This window comes from Hemitrygon akajei, chromosome 22, assembly GCF_048418815.1.
Source record: "Hemitrygon akajei chromosome 22, sHemAka1.3, whole genome shotgun sequence".
NCBI classification, from domain to species: domain Eukaryota; kingdom Metazoa; phylum Chordata; class Chondrichthyes; order Myliobatiformes; family Dasyatidae; genus Hemitrygon; species Hemitrygon akajei.
The window spans coordinates 55,206,440-55,222,806 of NC_133145.1; the positions used below are offsets into that span (position 1 = coordinate 55,206,440).

General features: G+C 39.2%; 1 protein-coding gene across 1 annotated transcript in view; it reads left to right on the plus strand.

Annotated features, from left to right (window-relative positions):
• LOC140714747 (E3 ubiquitin-protein ligase rnf213-alpha-like) overlaps positions 1 to 16,367 on the plus strand; it is a 194,113-nt gene that overhangs the window by 106,622 nt on the left and 71,124 nt on the right. The window contains exons 32-38 of the mRNA XM_073026278.1: positions 926 to 957; positions 1,311 to 1,464; positions 3,238 to 3,373; positions 4,236 to 4,424; positions 8,401 to 8,531; positions 11,512 to 11,669; positions 14,559 to 14,771. Coding sequence (XP_072882379.1) covers positions 926 to 957; positions 1,311 to 1,464; positions 3,238 to 3,373; positions 4,236 to 4,424; positions 8,401 to 8,531; positions 11,512 to 11,669; positions 14,559 to 14,771 — 1,013 coding nt within the window. The remainder of the gene's footprint in view (positions 1 to 925; positions 958 to 1,310; positions 1,465 to 3,237; positions 3,374 to 4,235; positions 4,425 to 8,400; positions 8,532 to 11,511; positions 11,670 to 14,558; positions 14,772 to 16,367) is intronic.

Sequence of the window (16,367 nt, forward strand, 5' to 3'; positions counted from 1 at the left end):
AGTAACTCAAATAACCACTGGTTACAAAAGTGGTGTGCAGAAGAACATTTCTGAATGTACAACACATCAAACCTTGAAGTGGATGAACTGCAGTAGCAGAAGAATAGGAGGTACCTAATAAGGTGGCCACTGAGTGTAGTTAAATTTGTAAAGATATATTTTAAGTTGCTGAAAAATGGGAGAGTTGGAAAGAATAAAGGGAATGTCTGTAAGGTGAAGACCAAGGGAAAATGGATATTGACTGAAGATGTACAGTAGATTGGTGTCATTATTTATCCATGTCATTCTCTTTATTATGGCCTTCATATCATCATGGGTAGTCCCAAAATTACCAATTAGTTTATTTTTGCTGTTGAGAAAATTATTGGAAAGCATTCTAAGGACCAATATCAACTTTAAAACAGATTAGTCAAGGAAATCCAGCATGAATTTGATACGGTAATCTTGTGTATGACTAGGAAATGTGAATCAATCAGTGAAGTCTGGAGCAACAGACAATCTCTTGGAGGAACTCAGCAGGTTGAGCGGTAGAGAAGTGGAAGGTGAAGGCATTTTTAGTGTTTGGAGTCTAAACCCTCTATCATTGTATTTGACTTAATTTGTGTGCTTTTCCAGCCACCATACTAGAGGAAGGACAATGTAGAAATAGAGAGGATGCAAAGGAAGCTGACCAGGATGTTGCCTGGGAATTAATGTTTAGGTTAAGAGGAGAGACTGAAGCAGTTAGCTCTGTCGTCTCTGGAGCGAATAAGGTTTAGAGGAACACGTTCATAAAATTGTTAAGGGTATAGATAGGATAGATGGTTGATCAAATGTAGATTAGTTGATGGTTGATCAATTGAAAAATGATGTCATGCTGATTTATTCAAAATTTCATTATAAGCATGAAGTTCATAAAGTTGTCAAACATCTGTTTGTGTTTCAGCCATGATTGATGACCAGGAAGAGGAGAGCTTTGTAAGTATTTAAATTCTTTTGAAGAACCTTGCCTTGGAATCTCTTATTAACAATGTCGACAGTATTGTATATTGACAACATCTGAAAATTTCAAAGTTGAAGTTTTTCCTGACGTTTCCAAAAAAATGATGATAAACATACTTCAGCAGGTTTGATTTGGCATTTCAAAATTACAAGAGAGAGGAATAAACACAAAACAGTACAGAAGAAAATATGGTTTCAGAATTAAAGTGTAAATTAAAGTACATAAAAATAAGTTTTATCTACAAACGTTTGTATGTTTAGCTAATTTAAAAACTGGTTCTAAAATATTTAAATCTATAAACTGGTTGTAAAATATATTTTTATACAAGGAAAAGACAAAGATACTGGATACAACCTCCCTCATCAGGAATTGTGTGCAGTCTGCTGTTAGCATCCTGAGGGACCAGCATCAGAGTTCAAGTCGCAGCACCACACGAGTTGAAATCCTGCTTTCACTGTTAAGAGAAGATAATGAATTCAAAGGTTTGTTGTTAATGTCTTTACATTGATTCAAGTTTTACTGACTTAATAATTAGCATCATGGCTCTGATTTGTAGTACTGACAGATTATCAACATTACAGGGTTTGGCCATGCATTAGAGATTCAAAGTTCAAAGTTAATTTATTATCAAAGTACATGTTCTGTATATCACCATGTACAACCTGAGATTCGTTTTCTAGTGGGATTATGTAGTAAATCCAAAAACCATAATAGAATCAATGAAAGACGGCACCTATAGGGCAGAGGAACAAGCAATGTGCAAAATACAACAAACTCTGCAAGTACAAAAGAAACAAATATATACCAGTAATAAATAAATAAGCAATAAATATCAAGAACATGAGATGAAGAGTCCTTGAAAGTGAATCTATAGGTTGTGGAAATAGTTCAGTGACGGGACAAGTGAAATTATCCCCACTGGTTCAAGAGCCTGATGGTTGAGGAGTAACAACTGTTCCTGAAACTGCTGGTGTGAGTCCTGAGGCTCCCGTACCTACTGCCTGATGGCAACAGCGAGAAGGGAGCATAACTTAGGTGGTGGGGTCCTTGAAGAAGAATGCTGCTTCGTTGATGCAGCACTCGGTGTAGAAATGCTCAGTAGTGGGGAGGGCTTTATCTGTGATGGACTGGGCCATATCCACAGCATTTCTGTTCAGATGCATTGGTGTTTCCATATAGGCTGTGATGCAACCAGTTAATGTACTCTCCACCACACATGTATAGAAGTTTGTCAATGTCTTAGATGTCATATTGAATCCTCACAAGTTTCTAAGGAAATAGAGGTACTGTTGTGCTTTATTCATAATAGTACTTAGGTGCTGGGCCAAGGACAGGTCCTCTGAAATGACAACACTGAGGATTTTAAATTTGATGGCCGTTTCCACCTCTAATCATTCAATGAAAACTGGTTGAATGACCTTGGGTTTCCTCCTCCTGAAGTCAATAATCATTTCTTGGTCTTGCTGACATTGAGTAAGAGGTTGTTGTTTTAGCACCACTCAGCCAGATTGTCAATCTCCCTCCTATATGCTGATTTGTCACCACCTTTGATTCAGCCAGTGACAGTGGTGTCATCAACAAACTTGAATATGGCATTGGAGCTGTGCTTAGCCACACAGTCAAACGTGTAAAGTGAGAGGAGCAGGGGGCAAAGCACACAACCTTGTGGTACACTTGTGCTGAAGAGAATGTAGAGAAGATGTTGTTGCCAATCCAAAATGGGATCTCTAAGTGAGGAAATCGAGGGTCAAATTGCAGAAGCAAGTATTGAAGCCAGGTCTTGAAGCTTATTGATTAGTATTAAAGGGATGATGTTGTTAAATGGTGAGCTGTAATCAATAAAGAGCATCCTGATTTATACATCTTTGCTGTCCAGGTATTCCAGGATTGAGTGAAGAGCCAATTAAATGGCATCTGTGGATCTGTTGTGCTGGTAGGCAAAGTGGAGCAGATCCAAGTTGCTTCTCAGGCAGGAGTTGATATGTTTCATGACTAACCTCTCAAAATACTTCATCACAGTTGTATGTATAGCAATTAAATGTAGAAATCTAGAATTTCTCCTCTGATATGATGTTCATCTTTCAGATAGCGAATATTTTTGAAATTAGTCTTATACTGATTCACAAGAAGTTATGCATTATTATCATTCATCGTAATGAGCAGTCCTGCTGTAAGCAATTAGATGTTTACATTGTACAAAGGATTAGTAATATGTCTCAGTAATTAATTTCTGTGTTGTTATTTTTGTCATTTAGCTTCATTCCTGACACTGATGAAGCAAAGGCTGCACTCCCTGCTCCTAATGTTTGATGAGGAGTCTTTCAATGCATCTGAATGGATGGTATGGGTAGCTTCAAATGTTGAAGCACTTCAGGAAGGAGGTACTTTCAGGTAAACTGTTAGTTAAAGGAGCCACAGGTTTTGCATTTAATACTAAATTGAAGAATCATTTTGTGCTGTTTGGGTAAAATACCTAAATACACCAATACCAACTCTGCAGCAATTGGAATAGAGCTCCATGCAATAAGTTCATTTCAATCGACCAATCCTACATACCCAGTGTTTTGCTGAAGTCAGAAGTAGATGGGGTATTCAACACCATCGGCCCTTTCTTCATCTAGTATCTCCATTCAAATGCAGCTGTTCTGTAGGAGAAACGGATCAGTAAGCTACTTGTATGTAATTTTGAGAATCTTTACTTGCAATTTAGTGTTACATCAGGTAATTGATGGTCTCACATTTTGCTGAAGTGTCAAATTATCACTCATTTTTGTTCAATTTTCATTTCTCTTCACTTCTCGTTACCAGCACATTAATTTATGTTATTGTGCTTGTGTAATTGTCAATGCTGAGAGTATGGATGAGTGTAATGTTAAGTTAAAAAGATGCCAGAAAGTTGAGAGGAAGCTCCTACAGGAGATGAATGCAATTTTGTTACAAATATTGTGAAATCCAAGCAGTTTGAATCAATTTACTCAATGCAATTTAAATTTGTGGTATTACTTTATTATGCCAATTTGCATTGATGCTAATAAGCAATAGAATAATATTAGTATCCATCCTTTTTCTATCATATGCCTTCTACACCAGCCATCCCCAATAATACAGGGTTTTCTCACAGAAGACTGGATTCACCTGAAAACAACTCCTTGTTTATCACAGATTTATGCTTAATACTCTTCAGGTTATCTTGGGTCTGGAATTCATATTTTTTAAAAAAAAAGAATTATTTATTTTGTACTCTGTTTCACAGGCACACACTTTGGAAGCGAATTCAAACAGTAGTAACGCCTCTCCTGGCACAGATAATCTCCATTATAGATCGGGACTGTAACCTGGACTTGTTAAGTGATGATACCCCTGTACCTGTACGAAATCTATGGATGAAGATTTTTAATGACTCAAATTTGCTGAGTTTTCCTTACAATAGAGATATCTTAAGGTTAGTACTTAAATTTAAAATAAATTCTCTCTTTGTAAAGGTGCATCATTGATTAAGATATGTATTTATCAGTTCTTGTTTCATGAACATAAAACTTAAGAGCACTTTCCTCATGATTCAACCACCTATCTGCCCCACATCTCTTGCCCATCAAGAACCCTTCTGCCCTGTTTTGAAAATATTCAAGCCCTACTTATGAAAATAAGAATTCCGGCCTTATGACATACAGAGAGGGGGAGAAAAATCATCTCATCTCTGTCTTAAATAGTCAATGCCTTATTTTATTCAATGACAACACTCCCTTTCCACTCCAGATCTGGAACTGATATTTTCAGTTATTTCTGTTTCAATTATTTACAAAATATTCAATATGGGCCTCTTTCGGTCCGGATTGACCATGAAATTTGTGTCCTAACTGCTTAGATCCCCAAGCCTGGGCAGTACAATATGGAGAGCAAGATGTTGTCCATATAGCAAGCTTCCCCACTCCATGCATCTGATAAACTGAAACAAGCATCAGAGACCAATGCAGTTTGGCATCAGCAGTGTAGAAGGAGTTGCCAATCCGCGTTGAAGTCAATGCTCCAGCTCCAGATATTTCCCTCGAGGTTCACTCCTGAAGTCTTCCCCATGAGTAGGTATAGCTACAAGGCAGTAGAGGTTTGAGTTCAGAGGTTCCTTCTCATAGATCAGCTGCCAACCACATCTGACGAGTCCCATTTGCACGAAGCAACTGGTTTTAAGGTGCCAGTAACCTGCCTTTGCCCCTTCTCCTGTCGGTAGAAATGGTTTCGCTGAGCTTCGTAGTTACATCACACGTGAAGGCCCAGAGGTGGACTGAGTTGTCAGCAGCTACTTGAAGTGCATACCTTTGGGAGCATCTATTAGGTCGTGGGAGCTTGACTCCATTACCATTAAGGCTATGTCAACCTTAAGGAACCATGAGACTCTTAGCATGAGAATATTAATGATCTAAGATCCTGATCATCTTAGAATATTCCCAAGCAAAAATCAGACAGTGCTAATGTGGAGAAGATTAGAACACAGAACACTATAGCACAGTACAGGGCCTTCAACTCAATTATGTGTGGACCTTTTAATCTACTCTAAGATCAATCTAACCCTTCTGTCCTTCATAGTCCTTCATTCTTCTGTCATCCATGTGCCTATCTAGGAGTTTCTTAAATGTACAGTATTTGCCTCTACCACCATCCCTGGTACCCACCAGAGACAGAATGTGTATTAGGTTTATTATCACCGGGATGTGTTGTGAAATTTGTTAACAGCAGCAGCAGTTCAGTGCAATACATGATAATATAGAAATGGAATAAGTAAATAAATAAATTACAGTAAGTATATATGTGTATATTGAATAGATCAAAAATGCAAACACAGAGATAATATATTTTTTTTTAAAGTGAGGTGGTGTTCATGGGTTCAATGTCTATTTAGGAATCATCTGGCAGAGAAGAAGAAGTTGTTCCTGAATCGCTGAGTATGTGCCTTCAGGCTTCTGTACCTCCTTCCCGACAGTAACGATGAGAATAGGGCATGCCCTGGGTGATGGGGGTCCTTAATAATGGATGTCGTCTTTCTGAGGCACCGCTCCTCAAGATGTCTTGAATACTACAGAGATTAGTATCCAAGATGGAGCTGACTAATTTTACAACTTTCTGTGGCTGCTTTTGGTCCTGTGCAGTAGCCTCTTCCCCCCCCCCCCCCACCCCATAGCAGACAGTGATGCTGCTTGTCAGAATGCTCTCCACAGTACATCTATATAAGTTTTCAAGTGTTTTAGTTGATAGACTAAATCTCTTTAAAACCCTAATGAAATATAGCTGCTGTCTTGCCTTCTTTGTACCTGTATCATTATGTTAGGACCAGGTTAGATCCTCAGAGATCTTGACACCCAGGAACTTGAAATTGCTCACACTCACCACTTCTGATCCCTCTATGAGGATTGGTTCATGTTCCCTCACCTTATCTTTCCTGAAGTCCACAATCAGTTCTTTCATCTTACTGAGATTGAGTACACCACTCAACTAGCTGGTATATTTCACTCCTGTACACCATCTTATCATCATCTGATGTTCTACCAACAATGGCCATATCATCAGTAAACTTTTAGAGGGTACTTAAGCTATGCCTAGCCACGCAGTTGTGGGTATGGAGGGAGCAGAGCAGTGCACTAAGCACACACCCCTGAGGTGCACCAGTGTTGATCATCAATGAAGAGGAGATATTATCACAGATTCTGGTTTTCTTGTTAGGATGTCAAGGATCCAGTTGCAGAGAGAGATACAAAGGCCCAGATTCTGCAGCTTATCTATCAGGACTCAGGGAATGATGGTATTAAATGCTGAGCTATAGTCACTGAACAGCATCCTGACAGAGGTGTTTGTATTGTTCACGCGGTCTAAGGCCATGTGAAGAGCACTGAGATTGCGCCTGTCATAGACATATTCTGCCAATAGGCAAATTGCAGTGGATCCAGGTCCTTGCTGAGGCAGGAGTTCTTTCTAGCCATGACCAACCTCTCAAAAGCATTTCACCACCGTAAATGTTAGTGCTACTGGGTGATAGTTATTAAGGCAGCTCACACTACACTTCTTATGCACTGGTATAATTGTTACCTTTTTGAAGCAGGTGGGAACTTTGGACTGTAGCAGAGAGAAGTTGAAAATTTCCTTGAATACTCCAGCCAGTTGGTTGGCACAGGTTTTCAGAGCCTTACCAGGTACTCCATCAAGGCCTGCTGCCTTGCAAGGGTTCACCTTTGTTAAAGGCAAACCAACAGTGGCCTCTAGGACAGAGATCACAGGGTCACCGGGTGCAGCAGGGATATTCACAGCTGTAGTTACATTCTATCTTTCAAAGTCGGCATAGAGGTGTTGAGCTCATCTGCTAGTGAAGCAGTGCTGCCATTCATGCTATTGGGTTTCGTTTTGTAGGAAGTAATGTCTCACAAACCCTGCCAGAGTTGATGTGCATCCGATGTTGCCTCCAACCTCACTCAGAATTGTCTCTTCACTCTTGAAATAGCCCTCTGCAAGTCGTACCTGGTTTTCTTGTACAGACTTGGGTCACCAGACTTAAATGCCACAGATCTAACCTTCAGCAGATGACATACCTCCTGGTTCATGCACGGCTTTTGGTTTGGGAATGTACAGCAAGTTTTCCTAGGCACACAGTCATCCACGCGTGAAGTTAATAACAACTGCAGTATACTCATCCAGATTCAAAGATGAATCGCTGAAAACAGTCCAGTCCACCGATTCAAGGCAGTCTTGTAAGTGCTCCTGTGCTTCCCTTGTCCATACCTTCTTGGTCCTCACTACTGGTGCTACAGTCTTCAGTCTCTGCCTATACCTGGGGAGTGGAAGTACAGCCAGGTGATCAGACTTTCAGAAGTGAGGGTGTGGAATAGCACGGTAGGCATTCTTGATGATGGTGTAACAGTGGATCAGTGTTGTTTCCTCTGGTACTACAAGTGATTTGTTGATGGTAATTATTTAGTGACTTTTTCAGGCTAGCCTGGTTAAAATCCCCCAAAATGATGGTGAATGTGTCAGGGTGGGCTGTTTCGATCCCATTGTTTAGCTCATCTAGATCCTGTTTGACATTAGCCTGAGGTGGAATGTATGCCGCTACCAAAGTGATCACAGATATCTCCTATTTAATTGTATCCATTGAGCTGTGCTGCACGAGATCGCCATTCCCATGATACCCCATAAGTAAAACACTGTGTTTAAAAAAAAAAACTCTACTCTGACAACACCACCCCTCCACCTATACTTCCAGAGTTATTTAATCTTCTCCAAAGTTGTATACTTTCTTAACTACAGGCACCTCACTAAGACTGAATACTATCTAGTGGCAAAATAGATTTGAATTTGTGTAAACCTAGGAGAATGTTTCAGGTTGTGAATTAAACTCTTTATTTAATAAAAGGAGATTTTATTTATTCTTCTGACAGATCACAACCAGAAATTGTTGTCCACAACTACATGAAAATGAACATGCTGAAAATTGGCAACAGACTTCCTTTCAGTTGGAGAATAAAGGACTTTCTGGACGAGTTGTGGGTTCAATCCCAGTACATGGAAGGTATTTATTAACAATGCTTTATTTATGTGAGAGTGCACCCAAATTTGCACCATAGGTAACTGGAGGACAAGGGATCATTGAGCACTACAGCACAGAAACAGGCCCTTCTGTGCTGAACTGTTAGTCTACCTAGTCCCACTGACCCACACATGGACCATAACCTTCCCTACTCCTCCCATTCATGTACCTAGCCAAACTTCTCATAAATGTTGCAATCGAGCCTGTGTTCACCACTTCTGCTGACAGCTAGTTCCACCCTCTGAATGAAGCAGCTCCCCCTCGGGTGCCCCTCAAATATTTTACCTTTCTCCCTTAACCTACGACCTCTAGTTCCAGTTTTGTCCAACCCAAGTTATCTACAAAAATGTTGTGCAGTCCTTAGAAATGCAAATAAAATATTGCATAACAAGCAAGGCTGTTACTCTTGTACTTCATGATTCCTATCTACTTGTACTGTGAAGCAGTTTGTGTTACAGTGGAAATAGGTAAAGTACCATAAGAATTTTCTTCATTTAGGAATTGTTGTTAACTAGACAATTGAGGTTCCAAGTTTCACAGAAGCAGCACTACTTGGCTGCACTGCACTGCATCCATGAGACTGAGATTAAAAGGAATGTATTTAAAATTCAGCACTGAAAAATGGGGAGGACAGAGACTTTCTTATTCAGTAGTCTGAAGACAAATCAGTGGGAATACAGACAGTTCATCTGTAGAGCTAGTGAGAAGAAAGGTTAAGAAAACAATAGTGACAGCACATTTGACATAGCTACATCAAAGGACCAAAATCCCATTGGATCCAAGAGACAAATTAAAAACCAAATTGTCTCAGTAGCCAGAAGTAGAGGGCAATGATCAACGATATTTTTATTGCTGGAGGACTGTTAGCTTTAGGCTACAAGTAGGACTTAGTAGTTATTTTCTTATATTTGTAGTATTAATCAATAATTTAAACTTAAATTAGTATACGATCAAGAAGCTTATAGGCAATACAAGGGTTGGGGTGTGACTGATTGTGAGGATTAAAGCTGTGAACCATAAATGGTTGAGATGGCAGAAATATAGCAAAAAAATTCCATTTAGAAGATGTGAATAAAATCTTTTGGGAAAGACATAAAGATGAAAGAATACCGTAGATTCCGGACTACAGAGCGCACCTGATTAAAAGCCGCTGGCTCTAATTTTAGAAAGAAAATCAATTTTTTACTTGTACAGGCCGCACCGGATTTTAGGCCGCAGGTGTCCCACATTGTAATATGAGATATTTACACAGAAAGATATTACACGTGAGGATTTTTTAACTTTTAATTAAATCCATATGGTAACATAAACAAATACATATTGCAAATGCTTTTTTTCGAACCGTGCCTGTAACGCGGCTACTTTTAAATATACGTTGCATATACTTTTTTACTGAACAACATTCCAATATCTCCTAACGACTGGTAAAAAATATATATACTGCAGCCTACCAGGAAAAGTTATTGATCGCCTTTAACTTAAAAGCAGCGTTCGCTGAGATCCAATGCCGCTCGCGTAATGTGCTCCCCCCCGCCTTCCCGTTTATCGCAAACGGCATTTTTCCCACAAGACGCGGCGAAACTGGGTGTGACGTCATAGCATCCCGCGATGTAGTACAGAAAACAAATATAGTTAAAACACTTCTAACTTTAACTAGAAAATGAATTACTAAGTGAAAATATTATAAACTAAATAACTGCCATAAAGGCAGCACAATGCTTTTCTTCGAGTGTTTTCCATGTTGATGAGGGTGAGTACAAATGACTGATTTACAATAATTTAATTGTGAAAGTGCGCTTGATTTATCGTACAATTTCATTGGACCTCTGTGAACTACTCATCAATTTTATTGGTCTACTGTTACGAGGCAAAATGTTTTTGGCGGCATGAAAAAAATCATACATTAGCCGCACCGTATTAAAGGCCGCAGAGTTCAAAGCTGTTCAAAATGTGGGAAAAAAGTAGCGGCTTATAATCCGACATCTACGGTACATAATTCTCTAAAAGCTCTATTCTCTGACGAGATTGATATGACAGATGTCCTTTAAGTGATATCAGTCTGAGCCGCAGATGCTTGAAAGCATTGTCCTCAATTGGCCTGGGTGCTTCTTCACTGACCCGACATCTGCCCTTAATAGAGTTTGCTGATTAAGAAAATGCTGGATATCCATTCTTTTACTGTAATTGTACAATAATGAAAAGTTGAGGAACAGGCAATCTCAGGGTGTAGACACACATTTCTGAAGAAAGGACAGATAACTGCAGTAGATTCTTTCAATTCATTATCTAAGGCAAGAAAGTTGATATAGCTTTGGGAAAAGAAACAATAGCAGAGCCTCAAGTAGTGTACCACATACAAGTAAATTCACCACATACAAGTGTGTTATTGTATGAAATACTTTACAGGAGATTTGAATGTGCTGTCAGTAATGGAAGCTATGCTGAGAGGAAAGTTTAGGTAGCTTGGAACAGGAAGGCTTAAATTTGATCATTAAAATTATAATGAATCGAAAGGATCTTTTCTCCTTTAGATCAATAATTATGAGCTTTGGTTTAATAAATAGCAAGATCAGTGGATATTTAAGGATTTTTGTTTCACCAAGGGTCTGGTATTTATTGACTGAAAGAGTAATATATGCAGGAATTTCAATATGTAGTTAGTTCTCTAATCCACAAGGCTGCAGATTAATAGCTTTTGAGTTGGGTGAAGCTGGTTATTTTTTTTTGTCTACATAACTATCGCCATCATTACGTTCCCTTCAGTAGTTTCAAATCTTAGGAAGAATCAGCTGGACTGAACTAATATAGCCCATGGGATGCTATGATTCTACACACACAAAATAATCTCTGTTACTTCAATGCTGTTATCTCATACTGTGAATAATAAATGTTAGGAAATCGAGCTAAAGAGAGGCAATCTTGAGTGATCTCTGATATTGTTTTATTTTTAAAACACAAACAGGGCAAGTTGAGCAAAAGCTGAATGAAATATTTAACAAAACTGGATTTGGAAAGTACCTTTCAGAAGTAAATGAAGAATGGAGACACAACTTTTTCTTCAGATACTTGGATGATTTCCTGCTGATGACCATGAGCATTTCATCTAAACTTGAATTTGAGGTAATATGACAACTTCTGGTAAGATGGTAGCACACTCAGATGTGGTGGCCTCTACGAAACTAACTAAAGCTGTTGTATTTTTAAATATCTTTTTTCACAACTCTAAGACACTGCTGGACAATAAGAATTTCAAGTACTGCAGGTCTACCCGACCAGCAAGTTGTTCATTATGGACGATCTGGACTTGGTGCAGACCGTGTTGCTGCCTGCTGCTGAAAGGCTCAGAGTCAATGCGTGAATGCAGTGTGCAGTCCAACAGCAAGTGATTGTCTCAGACATTTTTCTTGTGATCACAAGACCCTGTTGGACATTGATAATGTAGAATACTGCAGGTCTGGTTCACTGCTTTATTGGCGAGACCAACAGCAGAGGAGCTGCCTCAGTTGTAGAGCGGACTCGTTAAAGTATTTGTTACTCATTCCAATTTCAGGGCCTTGAAAGAGTCTTGTATTGTTATTTTTCATCACTGAATCGGAAGTGGGTAATTTGTGCAATTGCTGGCTTCCTTGGATATGGTAGCCATTTCTCAGGCTCCCGCTCAAGAATTGGACCTTGATTCCCGGTTACCTATTTAAGATTGTGCTGCTGAATAAGTGCGACAGCTTACTGGTAGTTCAAAAGCAAAGGAATGCAATTAAAACCATTACTAATAACACTTTTTGGTAAACTATCATAGCAAACAATGAAGAAACGAGCAAAGTCAAAACAAAATTGCAAGAGGTGCCCTGCTGGTGTGCTGCAAAATCAGTGCACTTGAGTTGGAGTTGTTCTGGTTGGACTGAATGATTCGGAGGGGAGTTCCATTGCTTATCCAACTAACCCGGGTATGAGGGTGGTTCTCTCTAAGTGGTGAGCCAATTTGGAGAGGTTGAGAACAGCTCCTTCAGCAGCGAAATCTAGGTCCAGAGCGATTCACTGACAGTAAGGCCAGGTCCTAGTGTGAGGTTGGGACAGTTTAAATGCTGGCCGAGGTAGTCTGGGGGCTTTTCTCTGAGACACTAAGGCTGTAAGACTGCCCCTGGCTGTGATGCTTCATGGTAGCGAACATTGCAGCAGTTGTGTAGTGTATCTAAGTTGAGTGGAAAAGCAAATTGTGCAGAAGATACAGAGAGTCTGCAGACAGGTATAGATCGGTTAACTGAATGGGCAAGGGTCTGGCAGATGAAATGCAGTGTTGGAAAAATGGAAGATCAGATTATTATTTAAATGATAAAAGAATTACAGCATGCTGCTGTGCAGAAGGACTTGGGAGTGCTTGTGCATAAATCACAAAAGGTTGGGTTTCCAGGTGCAGCAGATATCAAGGCAAATGGGATGTTGGCCTTCATTGCTAGAGGGATTGAATTTAAGAGCAGGGAGGTTATGCTGCAACTGTACAGGGTGCTGGTGAGGCCACACCTGGAGTACTGCGTACAATTCTGGTCTCCTTACTTGAGGAAGGATACACTGGCTTTGGAGGCAGTGCAGAGGATCTTCACTAGGTTGATTCCAGAGATGACGAGGTAGGCTGTGAGGAGAAGTTGAGTCACCTGGGACTGTACTCACTGGAATTCAGAAGAGTAAGAGGAGATCTTATAGAAACATTTAAAATTATGAAAGGGATAGATAAGATAGAGGCAAAAAAAGTTGTTTCTACTGATAGGTGAGATTAGAACTAGGGGACATAGCCTCAAGATTCGGGTGAGTAGATTTAGGATGGAGATGACGACGACGAATTGCTTTTTCCAGAGAGTGGTGAATCTATGGATTTGGACTTGGATGATATTATATTTTTGGGTGGCTATATGTTTACTGCTATCTTATAAGTGCTTATGTATGCCTTGTGTTGTCGGGTTTGCACTTTGGCCCCGGAGGAATGCTGTTTCGTTTGCTGTAGTCATGGAATATCATGTATGGTTGAATGATCATTAAACTTGAACGATGCTTTTCACAGAAGAAAATGGTTTCAAATAAGCAGTTAAAAATAGTGTTGATCTTCACAACCTGGAGTGATATGTTAAAAACAATTTGGCAAGAAAGATTCCACATTTGTAATGGAAATTATGTGATTTTCTTCTTTGTATTGTCTGCAAGAAATGAAATGAAAATCTGTTCTCATGTTAAAAAATATATTTAAGGATTGAAGTGCAAGGAAAATAAAACTTAGTAGTTATGATTAAAATATTGAAATTTTGGACTTTGAAATGGACACCATGCAGTGTATCTAAAACCTGACCTGCAGGACTGTGTCTGATCAAATACAAAACTCTGAGCATCATTAGTATTAACTGAACAAGCTTTGTTTATTGAATCTCTACAGGCAGTCCGCTCATTGATAAATGAATAATATCCAGCTGCTTACCTCATCTTTTGTGGCTATCACTTAGACCACAGCAGTCAATAAACACCACCTGGTCCTGTCCTGTTCTTGTATGTTCAGTTTTGAAGAGACTGCCTGAAAAAGAATTGTTTGGCCATTTTTATACCCAAAAAGCATCCAAATTTTGTTTAGGAGGCTGTCAAGGATGCCTGATCCTGGCCACATCAAATTTCCTTTCAGTAACTTTGTTCGCAGGAAGTTGTTCCAGGATATTTTCCTTCATTATCAAACTCATTTTTCAGGCATGTATGTTTTAGCAGTGAACTGATTTGTGTTGTGAGCCTGAGAAATTTTGTGGAAACTTTTATGAAACACGGCTGGTGTTTGCTAATTTGAGAACACAAAGTGCTGGTAGAACACAGCAGGCCAGGCAGCATCTATAATGAGAAGTACTGTCGATGTTTCGGGCCGAAACCCTTCGTCAGGACCAAGTCTTGTGTTTTACCTGCATTTTTTGTTGTTTGAATTTCCAGCATCTGCAGATTTCCTCGTGTTTGCTAATTTGAGATTTTGTTTTCATTTTTTTTTAGTTCCTTCAAGGAGCACTGCTCTCCTGTATAAATCAGCTGAAGATACAATATAATGTTGGAGATGCTGAATCTTTGCTTTGGGTGCATTTTGCATATCAACACTTCAAAAACCGTCTGCAGAATTTTTCAAGAATTGTTGTAGTGTACCCTTCGGTTATGACTTTGCTACAGAAAATGAAAGATAAAATACTTAAAGCTGAAGAGAAAGATATGGTGAGAATATTCCTGAATATTTTGATTCAATTGCAAAATAATTTGTCAACCTGATTATTTTATATATTAAGAGAATATATTGTATTTAAATAATACCCATTTATTATGATGGATATCCTAAATCGTATGATTTTCTTAATCTCATACTGTTCTGTTATCAGCTATTACATTTATGACTGGCAGAAGAAAATGCTATTCTGCATTGAGCACCATGTGATCAAGTGGGTATTTTAATAACTGAACATAAAAAAGTAATGCATTAACGCACGTTGACTTGTAAATAAAAATAATGCCTTTTTGGTATCTTTCATAACAAAATAGAACACTAATAACCTTCCATATTTGCTAAAGAACCAAGGCTACAACCTGTAATAGTAAAGAAACAGCACTGAGGAAACTAATTACAAATCTGCTGGGTCTGAAAATCTGCATTCCAGAATAACTAAAGGAAGTGGTGCTAGGAATAATGGAACACTTGGGATTGGACCAGGATAGCATGGCTACAGGCAATGGATTGTTGATTTTCAGATTGAACGCCTGCAACCAGTGGAAGGCCGCAGAGATTTGTGCTAGGTCCATTAACAATTTGCATGACAATGTAGTTGGTGGGTATAGTGAATAGTAAAGTGGGTTACCTAAGATTACAGTGGGATCTAGAGCAACTGGTAAAGTGAGCCAAAGTACGGCAGATGGAATTTAACTCAACAAGTACATCTCCTTGTATTTGTCAAAGTTAAGCTGGGGCTGTACCTACACAGTGAATGGTAAAACCCTAAAGCGAGCTGTAAAATAAAGAACTAAGGCTTAGGTTCACATTTCCTAAAGGTTGAATCAGAATTGGAGTGAAGAAGCCATTTGGCATGGTTGCCTTCAACAGTCAGGGCTTTTCTTGTGAATGCTGTTTATATGATGCTATGTGCCTGTGATGTTGCTGCAATTAAGCTTTTCATTGCATCTGTGCCTACATGACAATTATTTATTATGCAATTATTTATTGCATGACAATAAAGTCTGGAATTGGGACATCGTGATACAATTGTGCAAGTTGTTGGTGAGAGCTTACAAGAGTACTGTGTGCAGTTCTGATCAAGGAGCTATGAAAGAATGTCATTAAGCCGGAAAGGGTGCAAAAAAGATTCAAGAGAATCTTACCTCCTACCCAAGAACCACAAGCCTTCCTGTCCAGGTAGACCCATTGTTTCTGCTTGTTCCTACTCCAATGAACTTATATCTGCACACCTTGACTCAGTTTTATCCCACCTGGTTTCGTCCTTTCCCACCAATATCCATGCCACTTAATGTGCTCTTGATCTTTTCAATGATTTGAAGTTCCCTGGCTCCAATCATTTTATTTTCACTATGGACGTCCAGTCCTTATACACCTATATCCCCCACCAGGAAGACCTCAAAGCTCTCCATTTACAGCAGACCCAAACAGTTCCCAAACAGCAGAACTTGTCCTCACTCCCAATAATTTCTCCTTTGGCTCCTCCTACTTCCTTCAAACAAAAAGGTTTCGCCAGTGGCAATTGCATGGGCACCAGCTATGTCTGCCTTTTTGTCAGTTACATGGAGCAGTCTATGTTCCAAGTCTAC